General features: G+C 46.5%; 1 protein-coding gene across 1 annotated transcript in view; it reads right to left on the bottom strand.

Moving 5' to 3' along the window:
• Positions 1–1781: 1781 nt before the first annotated feature.
• The window catches only part of LOC104169625 (dedicator of cytokinesis protein 11-like), a gene marked incomplete at both ends in the record, with an annotated part of 29183 nt that continues 16079 nt past the window's right edge, over positions 1782–14885 (bottom strand). Inside the window, 16 exons of the mRNA XM_009710599.1 lie at positions 1782–1893; positions 2323–2406; positions 2891–3037; positions 3426–3497; positions 4071–4196; positions 4274–4343; positions 6605–6723; positions 8232–8321; positions 9558–9644; positions 10104–10225; positions 10896–11019; positions 11413–11505; positions 11676–11741; positions 11844–12028; positions 13198–13274; positions 13456–13578. Coding sequence (XP_009708901.1) covers positions 1782–1893; positions 2323–2406; positions 2891–3037; positions 3426–3497; positions 4071–4196; positions 4274–4343; positions 6605–6723; positions 8232–8321; positions 9558–9644; positions 10104–10225; positions 10896–11019; positions 11413–11505; positions 11676–11741; positions 11844–12028; positions 13198–13274; positions 13456–13578 — 1697 coding nt within the window. The remainder of the gene's footprint in view (positions 1894–2322; positions 2407–2890; positions 3038–3425; positions 3498–4070; positions 4197–4273; positions 4344–6604; positions 6724–8231; positions 8322–9557; positions 9645–10103; positions 10226–10895; positions 11020–11412; positions 11506–11675; positions 11742–11843; positions 12029–13197; positions 13275–13455; positions 13579–14885) is intronic.

The raw sequence follows: 14885 nt of genomic DNA, 5'->3' as shown, positions 1-14885 counted from the left end.
GTCTCACTGAATGGCAGCGCAGCCTTCAGAGAAACTGCTCCAAGATGAAATACTCCAACTCAACAGGATGTGGTCACAGGGATGTACTCTGTCTGCAGGCCTGTCTGCACCAGCTTCTGCTGCAGAAGCCCTCTTTATCCACCTTCCTGGGGACTATTCCTTCTTTTCCCAGAAACAGAGTAGTAGGGGGCTGGGCATGTCCCCTCTCTTCATCCAAATAAGCTAATAAAGAGAAGCAAGGCACGCCAGCAGGATATCTCCTCGGTGGTGTGCACATCATACCTCCCCATCTCTGAGCGCGTTGTCCCTTGTAATCACAAGTCTGTCCATAAAAACAGACAAGTTTGCAATGGAGATGTGTCACTACATGTCTCCACCGCAGCAGGTAGAGTACAGGCACCATTGCAAAGGCACTGCTGCTACCTGAGGATAAGCTGCTCTACTGTCAAGAGGTGTGCGTGGACCTCAGCTGGCAGGTCCTAGTCACAATAAAACAGAGGAGGAAAGATGAGCTGCTCTTACAGCTTTTCAGTTTAACTATCACAAATGCAAAGGGTGAACGTTAGCATCCTTATGTTATCATGCCACTAACAAGCAGGGGGGAGGCACTGTGGCTGTGTTTTTTTCAGCCATTTCTAGCAGTGCACTTTGTTAAACTATGTCAGGCAAGTAGCCAAACTGATGTAAGATTAGCAGCTGGTCCAGAAAGCTTGGAGCAGTCAGAAATATATCAAAATAAGGGATACTTCACAGTTACTGCTGCTTCTGCCACCAGGATGTGTTTGGAACCACTTTGGGACTTTTATGGCTGCACACTGAGGCAGAACCAAACATTCCCTTGCCTGCATTAGAATAAATCACAGAATCATAAATCCACTGGGCATTCACATGGGGGAATCCCAAACCTCACTCTCCTCTGGTACTTATCTTGGTCAGGCTATTAGCACCCAAACCTGGCAATCTTTACAGTATTTATCTAGTACTGATGAGAAATCAGGATCCAGAGAGAATGAGGCTATGTTTATAGCAATCTTAGGAGGCTGGTGAGGCGTGCTGCTGGGCTCAGCGCTGTGGTCCATGCTGTCATTGGTAGCAGAGCTGCAGCCATCCACACTTGCACAGTGCCTCAGCTCAGCCCCTTGCAAACCCCATCTGCCCTGTGGTGAGCAGTACAAGGACCACAGGGGACAGAGTGTGACAGCCTGGATACGTGGTAGTGCCACAGTACGTATGCCCTTGGTATGCGTTAAGGATTGGCACAGGCTCAAGTTCTCCACTGGCTGCTTCAGCCCATGTTTGAACGCACTGTGCACTGCTATACTCTTGTTCAAAATGAAAACAGAAGGTAACCGAAATCAGCTTCTTGTGGCCACAAAGACAGCTGGCAGTGGAGCAGTGAATTCAATCTGTTCTCCTGTATCTCCATTCTCTACAGCACCAATCGATGAGACACCCTGCTTCTCAGGGGATGCTGACATGCGTGGGAACAAAGGATTCCACTTGCACAACTTGTGTATTTACTGAAATAGGGGCAGTTTCTTTTGGATGTTGTTAGTCCCACACAAACTTAAATATAGGAAATACTGGAAAAACCGATTGCATACCATTCTGGAGCAAAATGATCTAAAAACTGCCAGAATAGCATCTTTTCCTGAGGTCAATGTAAATGAAGCTAACCAGGACGCAAATTTCCTTGACCCCAAACCAAATTCCATCTTGTTAGAAGCCATCAAGTCTAATAAATTATAGCTCTCTAGCCAGTCTCTTGAGAAAGGATGTACCTTGAACTCTTTGCAGCTTGGGTTTGGAAAAGGTCATTGGTAAGTTCAGAGGAATGTAGTGCTCATGATTGCAAATGGTTTGAAGAAATTCAAACTTGTATTCAACCAGCAGCTGAGAAAAAAAAAAAAAAAAAGACACAAACCATATTTTCAGTTTGACACATTTGTTTCTAGCTCAATGTATTTGTTGCACAAGGATTGTGGAATCTAAATAGCATTTGGTGATACTCAGTAGTAATTGGCAAATTTTTGTGTTGTTCCCCCTAAGTGTCAGTGCACGCAGCTTGTCACTTGGGACTTCTTTACCTTTTTCATCCAGACTATTAACCAGTACCTCCTTTAGTTCTGACTCTTTACATCGTTTTAAAGCTTATCTGCATACAGGCTCTTGGCCCAGACAAAGAGGTCTCTGCTCCCAGAAGACTCTGCAGGAACAGTGTCTAAAAGGCCTCCAAGAGTCACATAAAATAAACACTACAGGGCTTTCACTGATGTAGATAAGTACAACTGCAAACCACCTTTCAAGAAACATATTGCTTACCTTAGGGTCCTTTGGGCTGAATCCAGAAATATAATCATTTATCAAGTTAAAAACAAATCCTCTGTCCATAAAGGTCAAACAACGCTGGAGAAAAAATAGCAACATGTGACCAATCATTAAAAAGAAAAGCAATCATCCTAAATCATCTCCATACTACTGTCCTACCAGCAGTCAGATTTGATCCTCTGGGCTGCTCCTGACTTTCCAAAACGTACTTGATCCTGTTTCTCTGAAATTATTTGGATGACCTCACTTAAGTCTCCAGTAGACAATAGAAATATTTAAAATGAGAGCACACATATTTCCTCTCTGGTTTCAAACAGTTGCTAGGCATGCCTGAATACTCTAGATAACATATAGAGTATCATCGTCTCTCTCTTTGAAAGAGAAAGTTTCTTTGCTAGGAAAGCTTATCCCCTCCAGAGTTTTCATAATTGAAGAAACCAAAGAGATGATCGAATATAAACACATTTGTTTGCTTGTTGCTTATTTCTAATTGTGGGGGTTTTTTTGTTTTGTTTTGTTTTTTCCCTGATAAAAGCCTGGGAGAAGGAAAGAAACTGCTGACCTTCAGGAAGTTAGCCAAGCTAAAGTTGACATTCCTGGATTCTTCGGGGATTTCGTTATAGCGAATGGTCACATGAGGAATGATGGCGAGCAGCAACGAATGCAGGGCGTGCTGGTAGGAGTCAGGGAACCGCTGGCCTCTGGGCAGCTGAAACCAAAAGCATGTCCCTACACTCAGTGCTGCAAGCTGGCAGCTGGGGACAATCAAGAGCCAGCAGAAGTTCCCTTTAGCATTTGTTTATATTGTTTCCTAATAAAACACTGGCACAAAGAAAGCACTGGCTGAAACTGCAGTAGCTAGTAACAGAAAAGGAGGCTACACGAGCCATGAGGAGTCTGGAATTCTTAAATTACAATTGAGAATGAACAGGGGAAGAAGGGAAACGTAAAGTGGAAAACAAGGAAAGATTTGGCTAGCTGTTCAGCTTGTCAGTTTTTTTTTTTTTAAATAAAGAGTTACACAGTTTTTCAGAAAATCTTTTGGAGCAGAGTTTGTGATGGCTCTGTAATGCAGCATCAAACAAATTTATTTTTACCTTGATTTTGTTTTCTTCCAGTAAGTACATTGCCATTGACTTTGCCAGTGCTTCAAAGAAAAACCACGAGTACTAGAATGAACAAAGAATACTATTATTTTTCTCAGCAGGACTGAACATGTTTGACTATGCGGGGAAGCAGCAGTGTGGGAGGAAGAGCTCACATTCAAATGGCATTTTGTAAGCATGGCTGTGCTTGCACATCTAGCTTGGCATGAGTGCTTTTGCTACCTGGGGGAGTCCTGCCAAGTCTTGGGGTGGGAATAGCTCCATCCCCTCTGCACCCCAATGCACCCTGCAAGGAGCCAGCCGAGTTTGGGGCACAAGCCCTGCAAATGCTCAGAGAGGCAGAAACCCAGTCTGTATCCTGTGATTCACCCCTCAAACGTGGCTTGAAGAAAACAGATCAAACTAGCAAAGTGAAAAGCCCTTTGCTGTGTTCTGCCACGAGCCTTAACACAGCCAGATTCTCTGCAAGGATTCATCTCTGTTGTAAGGGGAGAACCCCAAGGACGTGGATGCGAGGAGCTGCCCTGGTAGCTTTGCTCCTGCAGTGGGTTTGGATAGGTGAAAGTGTTGGGCTTTATACCAGACCCCATTTTCCTCCCCTATGCCCTTGGTGGCCAAGCATTGCCAATACTTCACCTTGAGTAGCTTATTGATGGCTAGAAAATCTGCCGACTGCTTCAAGATTGTGGCCATGGAAAGGACCAGGATTTCATGGGTCATCTTCGCCTGTGTGACACTGGGTTTCTCAGCTCGAAAGACGTACTGAGGCAAGAGGAACAGCATCAGCAGTGTGCCTCCTCCCAGAAGGGAGTTTTGCAGAGCAGTGTGTCATGACTGACCTTTATGAAAGAGCGCAAGTAGTGGTCTAGACCTTCTTCGTGGCACTTGGACACGATGTGCAGAAGAACCCTGGGGAGAAATATGGTTTGTGTTCAGCACGCAATGCGAGGGCAAGTTCCTCCAGCCCACGAAACCAGACACCATCTATGTCCTATTCTGCTCAACCCCAAAAGCCTCACTGCTGTCACGGCATGATTTGCAGACAGCCAGTACTTGCAGGTTAGCACCTCTCACAGCTCCCGTGGCTGCACATCCTTGCCCCTCAACAAAGCACTCAGAGCTGAGGTGGCCAAAGCCTCTTCTCCGCTTTGGTGCTGGACAAGGTCTCACCCAGACTGGCTGCCTTCAACGCTCCAGGTTCCCTGCACAAGGAGCTGAGGTGGAGCATTTCTTTGTGGGGGACGTATCCTATTCTCTGGCCTCCGTGCATGCCAGGATTAATGCCTGCCGTTATTTAAATTCTCGTTGTAGTGAGCGTTAGGCACCTGAACAATGTTCAGGTGTTAGGTAAGTCGAAAACAAACACATTACGTTAATCTGCTCGGCACCCAGTTCTCTTTGGCTGTATCTACAGACCTGCTATATGGAGAGCAAGCCCACTTGCCCCTACAGATTCATCCACACTGTACAGCTTATCATGTGTTGAGTCTGTCCTCACTAGAAGCCCCTTCCTAATGATAATACAAGTGACAATGAACAACTATACCACTACATCAAGTCTGCAAAATGAACACAAAACCCCCACAGAATCTCTGGTGAGAAGTGGGGAAAAAAAATTCTCCATCGGGGTTATATTCTGATACCTCCTTGCATCCCCTGAATTTATTAATTCTGGAAGGCTCTTTATTACTGAATTTAGATCATATGTTCCTTGTTTCATGCACTGGATTATTTTCGGGCTGTTGCCTTGCAGTTCACTGGGGACAGGCAGACCCTGGAGAACATGCCAGCCCTCTGGAAGCACTCCAGGCAGCTGATGAAGGCAGCAAGTGCCTGGTTTCCCCAGCCAACACTGGGGATTTATATTCCAGTCCCAGCCAGAGGGAACGACAGACTATTGCACACGGTCACAGAACCCACAGGCCAAACCACAGGGAGAAGTTTACAAGCCATTTATCAGATAAAACGGGTTTTAAATTCCACTCTAAACATCTGGATGAGAAAAGAGTTGTCATTAAACAGAAAGCTATTGACAAACTGGAAAGCATCAGGCCAAGCTTTGAAAAAATCCCTGGAAGTGAAGGTGGGAGCTGGTCACCCAGCAGGTAGCCAGGGTCACTTGTTCCCCTGTCCTTCCCCTCTAGTGATTCAAGAAGACTGGGATTACAGGGGTCCGCACAGGGGAAGTCCCCACAACCTGCACCACATGGCATAGGGCTGTGACTGCAATGGGTCCCACATCCCTGGGGGACCAGGGCTCAGGCCTCACGTCTCTGGGGGATCAGGGCTCAGCCTCCGGCCTCTGGTTTCATGGGAGCGAGATGCTTTTGGTACATGGATGCAACGGTACCTCCAGGAGTCAGAGGAAGATCTCCATGGAGTGGCATCCAGCATCCCCCTTTGCACTGCAGCACTTTGCAGAGGAAGAACCACAGAAGGAAGATGGATGTTTTAATGCACCCATCAGTTTAGGGGTATCGTGGTCAGAGCTAGGCAGGGAAGGTACTTTTGCCCCTTTTGCTCCCCTTGGGCCCTGCACCTGCCTGCCCGCAGCAGAAACTTTCTGCGGGGACCGGGCCATGGTCGGTACTGCCCTCTTCAGGCTGCCGGCTCGGCAAAGCATCCCTAAACAACCCCCCCTCCCTGCTTCTGGCCCTGCATTCTGAGCCAACACAGATGTAGTGGCTACTTCGGCATCGTAACACATCCAGCTCCAGGGGATTTTTAGCCATACTTCTGGCACAGGGGACTGGTGTGCAGAGATGAGACTGGGGCATCACTCCTGCAAGGAAACCACATCTGCTGCCTGCAGCTGGGATGTGCCCGGATGCTCTGGAGCCTTTCAGTGCCCCAATAACTTGGCTCCCAGAGCCATCCCGGCCAGCAAACTCTTTTTCTTTTGAAAAATAAACCAGGAGTATCTTTAAAGTACCACAGTTTTCCCCACACAGCTCCCAGGACAAGGGCCCCATGATGTCCCATGCCACCCAGATGTGCCAGGGGAAGACAGTAGCTGGTGTTTCACAGCACGATCACGGGAGTGAGCAACAGTGGACGGTGAACGCTGTCACTTAGCACCTTGTACTGGGAAACCACACCCTGCTTCGCACTGTAGTTTGTGGCTTTGCATTTGTAATTGAAGAAAATTGGATGGTTTACCAAACACTCACATGGTGCAGTTGACGGCTACTTCATCCTCCTGGGTCACATTTGTAAGGACTCTAAATAGTTGCATAAGAATTACAGGTAGAAACTGAATCATTACTTGGATCTCCATGGCGTGCAAACACTAAAACAAATGTTCAAAACACAGACACTTTTAGTTCAACATTTTGCAGCTGTTAAATATTTATAGTCCACAGACACTTCTGTGGCAATAGGACAGGCATTAGCAAACGCTTCAGGGTGTGGGCTTCAGCCCACCAGAGGACAGGAGAACTTGGACCCATAGCCGCACTCACTGCCTGCCTTCCAGCTGACAGATCCCAGCTGCATGTCTTCAAGGGAGCAACACGAATCACTCATGACAGGTATTAATCTTCCTCTCAGATGTGCCCAGGCAGCTATGACTTAATTAGAGGTCACATGCTATGATTTGACCCCAATAACCCAGAATTTAAGGCTGCAGTTTTGCTCCCAATTCTTCTTGTCACTTGTGACAGTTTTTTGAAGCGACTAGTCCCATTTTCACAAAAGCTTTTGGAGCATAGAAACCTGATGCTCGATGACTTGCAGTGAGACTTCTCTCCGAAGAGCATAGCTTACTATCAGAAATGGGATTCAAGTGACTTGGTGAAGGTCAAGATCATCTGGTGCCTACATTCTCCACCCATCTCATAGACCTCTTTTGCCTGAATCTCACAATATGAGCCTAAGAAAGACAGTGCATTTCATTTTCAGTTTTCAAACCTGCAAATCTAATGACATGTTCTTAAACCTGTATCTACATATTTAAATTACTGAAATTATTGAGGTGTTGGTGGTTAAGAAGCCCTCGCTTGTGGTTAGCACGTAAATGTCTCCTTGTCTGCAGGCTGCAGCGAGGTCGCTGTGGCTAGGCAGGGCTGGGACCTACCCGGCCCCTTGATGAAATGCTCACAACAAAGTAACTGTTCTTTTAGTGCTTGGCTTCAAAACCTGTCATTATTTCTATTTCTTAAAATATTTAAACATTATCTGAAACACATCCAGTAACTTTGTGATAATAAATCCCCATCACTGGAAGCAGAGCTGTTGCTACAGCAGCACTCTCAAAAATAGGGAGTTATGGAAGGAAACAAGGACAATAAACAGCCAAGAAATATATTCCCTGCAGAAGCCTTTGCTGGACCTGCTCCGAGGCCCTTACTCATGGCACAGTGATTGCCAAAAATCTGGGTCTAGGTCACAGGTCATCTGCGGTCAAATTTAACCCACTGATAATCTTACAGGTCTTTTTCAGCCTGAAAAAAAATTCCCATTTTGAATGGATAATCCTGAAAACAAGGAATTCTGCTACAGTCTAAAGGTTTGAATCAGATCTAGGGCAGCAGGGGAGGAGTGTGCGAGCTCATGAGAAGGAGGGTTTGCCATGAGCATGGCAGAGCGATGCTGACTACTTGTTTTACCTGCTGTGAAAGGCAGTGGGAAGCAGCACACAGCCAGCAGACAGTCATGTCAGTAAGCAAAGGTAAAGATATTGCACAATGCACCAGTCCCAGCACTGCAGCGAGTGAGCGTTCCTACAGGGCAGGGGCCTGGGTATTTACTGATGGTCTGTAAAAACACAAAGGAAGCCCACCGACAGGCACTGTTCACCTTTAGGTATTTAACAAGCTCTCCTGGGACTTCTTTAGCTCCCGCCTGAACGAGCTGGCAGTACTGGAAGAATTTGTGCAAGTGCATGTCCTGGAAGAGACAAACAAGTTCAATGCAGCAAGCTCAGTATTTGTAAACCCCTATTCTGCAAGTTACACTCAAAAATCTGCTGACTTACCTGGAACAGTAGGCCATGTCCCTAGCAAGCCCCATGTCACTACCAGTGGCACTCTTGGTCCCCAGCTGCCATCTCCCAGGACTACAGTACTGCTCCCTGCCTTTTCCAATATACCCAGCCACTACCCATCCCCTGGTTCGCAACTAATCTCGAGATTAAACACAAAACTGCCAGCAGCCTTAAAATTCTCCTGTGGTTGCCCTACCCTGAGTCCCAGTCCCTACCCAACACTGGTCTGGAGAAGCAGGAGCTCTCCTCTCCCAGCTGCGACTCTTTGAGACTGCCTCACCATCTGTCTCACCAACCTCCTACTGTCCATTTGAGGCACACTCTCCTTCCCATTCCTCTCACTCCTCCTCCAAGGTTAAATATAATTATTGGGTTATTTAACCCTGAAAAGCATCTTGGAATGTAATTTGGTAGGGAGTGGAACTCCTGTGCTGTTCTCAGTGCTGCACAGAATCAGTAAGACCCTGAAACAGATTTAGATGATGCTGAAAGTGAGTTGCTGTGAATGTAAATGCAGCTGATTACATCCAGCACAGGACAACAAGCCCTGCCAAGGGCATTTCGCCATAAGCAGGGCTGACAGGAGGTGCCCCAGAGCATGTGCTGGGGATCTTTGCTGCACATCACATGAAGTTTGGGGAAGTCCATCATTACCATAAGAGGGCAGAAGACACGAGGACTTGGTAAAACAGCCTGAACTGGTTTCAAAGGGAAATCAGGAGTCTTGTTTTGTTGTCTGCTGTTGTCAGAAAGCTTTTTTTTTTTTTTTTTTTTAACTTAATAAACAGTCTAATACTTGGGGAAACCTCTCATTTCCACCAGTTCTTCTCTCTTTTGCATCATCGAAGCATCTCATTTCCTCAGGTGTTTCCTTGGTCCTGCCAGTTACAGTGCACTTGGCCAAGAAAACATCAGCCTCTCCCTAGGCTCATTCGCTCACACAACTCTCTCATCACATCCAAAGGAGCAGATTCCTGCAAATAATCCCAGATCTGCTGCTACAGAAGTATCTCAGTGGTGCTCTGCAAACCCAGGTACCTCTTTCCCACAGCATCTACAGCATAGCAGTAGTAGAGGTACAGCAATCGCTTCCTCTGCATTTGTGTTGCAAGTCTTTAAGAGCAAGGTGCTCAACTCACCTGGGTGTAAATGGTCGAGTCCAAATGGATTCTGATTTTAAACAGTGGCTTTGCTCCATCCACCCACTTCGCATCCACGCTGGGCTGCTGTGAACAGACAACATTCAAGTACTTGGTTTCAAACTGCGGTGAGAACGTGTCTCTGTACGAACAGACACCTGGTCAGAAGGTATGGGTTGGGGTAGAAGAACGGGTTCCTCCCCGGTACAAACACCAGTGATCTGACTGCAGCCAGGGTAGGGCAGAGGGGTCCTCGTGAGAACGTGCACACAGAGCACATGCCCACTCTCCCGCTCTGTGCCCTCTGCCACAACCCAGCCCAGCCTGCCACAAAAATATTCTCTGCAACCTCTATAACCATGGAAAGTGGAATTAAAAGTGTCCTGTCTCCCACCCCTGAGAACCTTAAGCTTTGAGGGCTGCCCTGCCGCAGGGATCTTTCCGGCTGAGCAGAGCACCAACAGAAGCCCAGAACTTACAGTGGTAATAAAAGCTCAGCTTTCCTCTTCCTTTTACATTTAAGTCCATTTTAAATGGTCTTCCTACCCTTCGTGACTCTGTGTCTCCAAGACCCAGGTAGCCCGGTGGAAGGTTGGATGAAACCGGCAAATGCCGCTCCAGGCTGACAATCCGTCCATCCTTCAGCAAGGGGACCCAGGCGTATCCCACTGCGGAGGCAACCAGTGGACCAGAGTTAGCAAACACACAGCGATACATGTTTAGCTCAAGCTCCGAGAAGAGCTGTGTCTCACTGAGAAAATCAAACTCGCAGTTGTGCAAGCAGCTTCAAAGAGGCTGGGATTGACCACATCAGCTTTGTTAAAGCACATTTTACTTGGTGACTTGGTGAATGAATCTCAGACACAGCACAACCAAGATCAAGAGTGGGTTTAAAGGGCAGAAACAGTGCGTGAGCCATGACGAGGGTCCTTCAGTTGCTCGAGGACTAGCGGAACAGAGAGGCATCCCAACCGGTGGGGCCTGGGTGTGCTCAGTCTCTTACACATGCCTAGTGTTGGCAGGATCGGCCCCTGAGGCCTTGATCTTTTGTCAAGTTTTTGTTGGTGACTTGACTGACAATAGCCCATTCATGCAAGCCAAGTCAAGAACACGCAGAAATAGCTGTCAGATTGCAGAAAAAAATTGAACTTTAGTACACACTAAAAAGATAGTGTTTTATTCCAATTTAGACCTATGATTTGTATTAGGTTGCTTTCAAAAAAGAAAATTCAGATAGGCTATTACTTTTATTTTAATCAAATATTTTTTCATGTCCCCACATTCATTTTATCTTGGACTCTTACACTCCAACAGAAGTAATTTAAGCATTGAACATACCTTGAGTTTCAATGGTGTCCTGTTTTTTCGATGTTGCCTTTGTATTAATTTCACAGCTGACATGATAGAAGGTGAAAAGCAAATGATGCTTTTGATGGAGGTGAATTGGAAGCTCAATTTTAATCTAAAATGATATCATGATAGATAAGACTGTATTTTTAGTCGTGGAGTGATATTTTAAGTTCTATTTTATTTCACAAATGCTATGTTGTATGCAGTTACACAAGACACATTCCTACCCATCTTAAATAACTCCTGGCTAACATTTTCATCACATTTGCACATTACTTATTAATGGGGGTGTGTGATTGGAGTGCACAAAGCGTGACAGTAAAGACAGCAGAAAACAAACTGGCATTAAAAATTCACAAAGTCTCAGGCTTTGCTGAGTCCTTCTACTGAGGCAAAGGGCTGGCAATTATTTTTACCCGTACTTCACCCAGCCCTAGAAAAAGAGGTATCCTGAAAGGCCCCTTGGCTTTGTAGCATCCATGAAAATCCGTTATTTCGTTTTTACCTCATCGTAGAACTCTGGACTCTGGTTGTGATGCAGCACAGCAGCATATGCGTTTGTGGTCAGGAGGTGGCCTCCAGGTTTGCCATATATACACTGGAAACACAAATGAAGAGCTGAATTCAGGGTTGCTGCTGCCCTACATTAGCAGGCCAAATTAAAACAGTGAGCATGGAAACTCAGTGCTTTCCTATTGTCCTGTTCAGTCTGGCTGGCACACAGTACAAAGCAGCAAGCAAATGGCAGCCTCACTAACAGGTACCCACCTTTAACGGCCTGGCATCAGCTTCATCTGAATCCCTGAACTCAACACAGACAGCAATATTCCTTGCCTGAAACACAGGTGAACAGGAGGATGAGCTGTTGCTACAGGTCAACAGCATCACCCCAGACCACACTGAGTCTGGCTACAGCCTGCTTTCCAGGCCGCTCACCTTTGCAAAGACCTTCTGATTCTCATACTTCAAATGCAAGGGGTAGACGTAGAGGTGGTTTTTGTAGACAGTGAAGGGATAACAGTATTTTGCAACTTCTGGGACAAGCTCCTCCACTTCAACTGCAATGTCCTCGCAGCTTTTCTCAAAAGGCTTTATAGGAATATAAGAAGCTGTGACACAATCTGGAAGAGAAGGAAAGCTTGAGTAAGCGCACACCCCACAAACACGGGACATACAGCCCACGCGGAAGGAATTAATGGGTCTGAAACTCTGCCATTGCTCTCGAGCATCTTGTTCTCTTCACATCAGAGGACTGTGTGTATTGACTAGGCAGTAGGAATTGGACCACTGCTGCTGAAATGATTAAGGGAAAATTCTCGCTTGGATCATACAACATCTGTGGTCTCCAACTGCATTAGCGACACTGAGAAAAGACGAGTACATGGGCATGGTGGGGCTCTGCTCTTCTTGCCAGTGGGGACTGCAGAAGTGGCACTTTCCTGTAGCTCTGGGCAAAGTCAAAGGGGCTTGTGAATGACCCATGTCTGGGCAGGGACAGCTGCTCTGCCCAGGACCTGCACCTTGAGTTTTCCAGGAATTTGACCCACTAAGTTACTGTTTTATCAGTCATGCAAACATCACCTGTCTGAAGCAGACAGGCTACTGAGATGATGACTTGAGACTGACATCTCAAAGTGCATCAATCCCACTGTGTCAGTCCCTTTCCACTCTCTGCTTCAGAAAGATGTTTGATGGTTATGTTGCCTCCAAATACCAGGGCACAAACCCTGCCTAATTCACTGAGACTCACATCCACCATGAAGCAGAGTTCATCTCAAGTGATGGCCTTTCAAAGAACAGAAAAAAACTAAGGCCACTAGAAAAGCCTTTTGGACAGGGGACCGGACTACAGAACCTGTGGCAGGAGCTGGCAAAGGCCTATGGAGTGACACTGAACACATCATGAGTCCTTTGCCTCATTTTCTTCAAATGCAAAGTAAAGAATCACACTGATCATGTTTGTGAAGCCCTCTGGTGTTATGGATCAAAAATGTTACATGAGATTGGTGTAATAATAACATCAAAAGCAGGCAGGTGGCTTCCTTTAGATTTAGGATGTGATGGCCAAACTGCAAAGCAGATGCACCTCTCAAGTAAACCTCTGCACTTGGATCACATCCCTCCACAGAATCCATCAGAAAGACTTACAAGTCAGTGGTTGTGCTGAATTACTCATTTCTCATTGCAGCCCCGAGATACTCTTGTTAATGAAACAGCAGAACTTCCCATAGAAGCATTAACTCCTAAGGCTAGAGCCATCAGCATTCATTTTAAGATCCAAGATCCTTACTTGTGAAGTCTAGCGGGATGTCTTTGATGACGATATTTAACTGGGCTGGAATGACCTGCAGCTTTGTCTTCTCTGGTCTGCATTAGGGAGAAAGGAACAAGAGTGTGAACTTTGAAAGCTCAGGTGCTGAACACATCAGCAGCACTTTTTGTTACTCTCTGAGTATTTTAGAAATTGTCATCTCATGCTTATGCTTAACTGTTTAAAAATGTATATTAAAATGCCTGCTCAGCTTCTGCACCAGTCTCTTACACTTACTTCTTATACTCTGCTAAAAGCTTCAGCATATCTTCATTCGAGAGTTTGCCGCTGTCTTGCTTGTACAGAGGCGAGAATTTTCCTTCAGCATCGAGAGTGCCCTGGGAGTCTTTGAAAACTGGTCTGCAGAAAAGAGGACACACATTTCTTAAAGGCTGGTAAATATGCAGACACTGAGCTCTTTGACACGTCAGGCTGAAAAGCAGTTTATCTGGTGAGAGGTTCACTGGCCTCTGACTGCTCTGAACACCACCAGACCTCCCAGTCACTCTCCCATCCTCACGTGGTGTTTAGACCCCACACAGGTGGCAATCCACCGTGTCACATAAAATTGCATGGGACATCACCCATTTCCCTTCTCTCCAGGCATGTGAGAAGGACACACTCAGTCCAGTTCCAAGCCTGGCCCACAATCATGAACACCCTTCAATCCCCTCTCACTAACACCAAGTGGTAAAGTATCTTCCTAGTTGCACATAGGGTCAGAGCATGGAAATCCTCCTAGCAAAGGAGTGTGCAATGAAGACCAGTCTCAGGACATACATCAGATTCTTCCTGAACCCACAGAAGGAGACTGGACTCTGCCCTGGATGAATACTGACATCTTTGCCCTTGAATATAAAGGCTGCAGGCATCTGTGTACAGTAAGAACATTGAAGCATCCGTACTCCCTTTCTGTGCAAACACCTTCCTCCGAGATCAACAGAGAAACTGTTCCAGGGATGCAGAGCAACACAGCTCCCCACACCAGGCCACTCAATTCCTTGGTCTCCAAATGCAGCTCCTGACCCAGCAGGAACAAATGTGAAGCCCGTTAAAGTCAATGCCGACATAGAGCCCACCGTTAGGCTGAGGCATCACTTGAAAGAGGGCCGAGGCACTGTGCAGGCTGGGTGCTGGCTGCCAGGAGCCAGCTGCATCCCAGAAACACCATCTCAAAGCTGACCAGCCAGTGTCACAGGAAAACCCAGCTCAAGAATACACATTGCAAACCGTGTACCACCAAATCCCAGCCCACTGTGACAGTCATCTGGTGTTCCCATGTCATTACTATCCCTTTTGTCAGCACCAGAGAGCAATTTAGCAATAGGAGGCAGTGGCAGAGGGATGAACTTGCTTTCAGGCCTTCCTCTAACATCAGATTTAAGAGAGTTAGCACTGATGTACTTTATCAGTCCCGGTAAAAGAACAGCGAGGGAATGGGATCACCATCTCCAGTCAGTCCCAAGAACATTTATTAAAGCAGAGTCTAAGATGGGAGACACGCCCCAGCTGATTGCCACCGCCAGACCAGGAGGTCCTCTGCTCTCATCCTGTCCCTGGCAATGGCTGGTGCCAGTAGGGAATTTCTGCGCAGATTCCTGCAGTAGCATGGGACGGTGTAATTCATCCCCAGGAATGTTCTGCCCTGATAGCAGTAGCTACAGGTC

The sequence above is a fragment of the Cariama cristata genome, unplaced genomic scaffold, assembly GCF_000690535.1.
Source record: "Cariama cristata isolate BGI_N322 unplaced genomic scaffold, ASM69053v1 scaffold44551, whole genome shotgun sequence".
Lineage (NCBI taxonomy): Eukaryota > Metazoa > Chordata > Aves > Cariamiformes > Cariamidae > Cariama > Cariama cristata.
The sequence above is the reverse complement of the archived record's forward strand: the minus strand, read 5'-3'. Positions and strand labels throughout refer to the sequence as shown.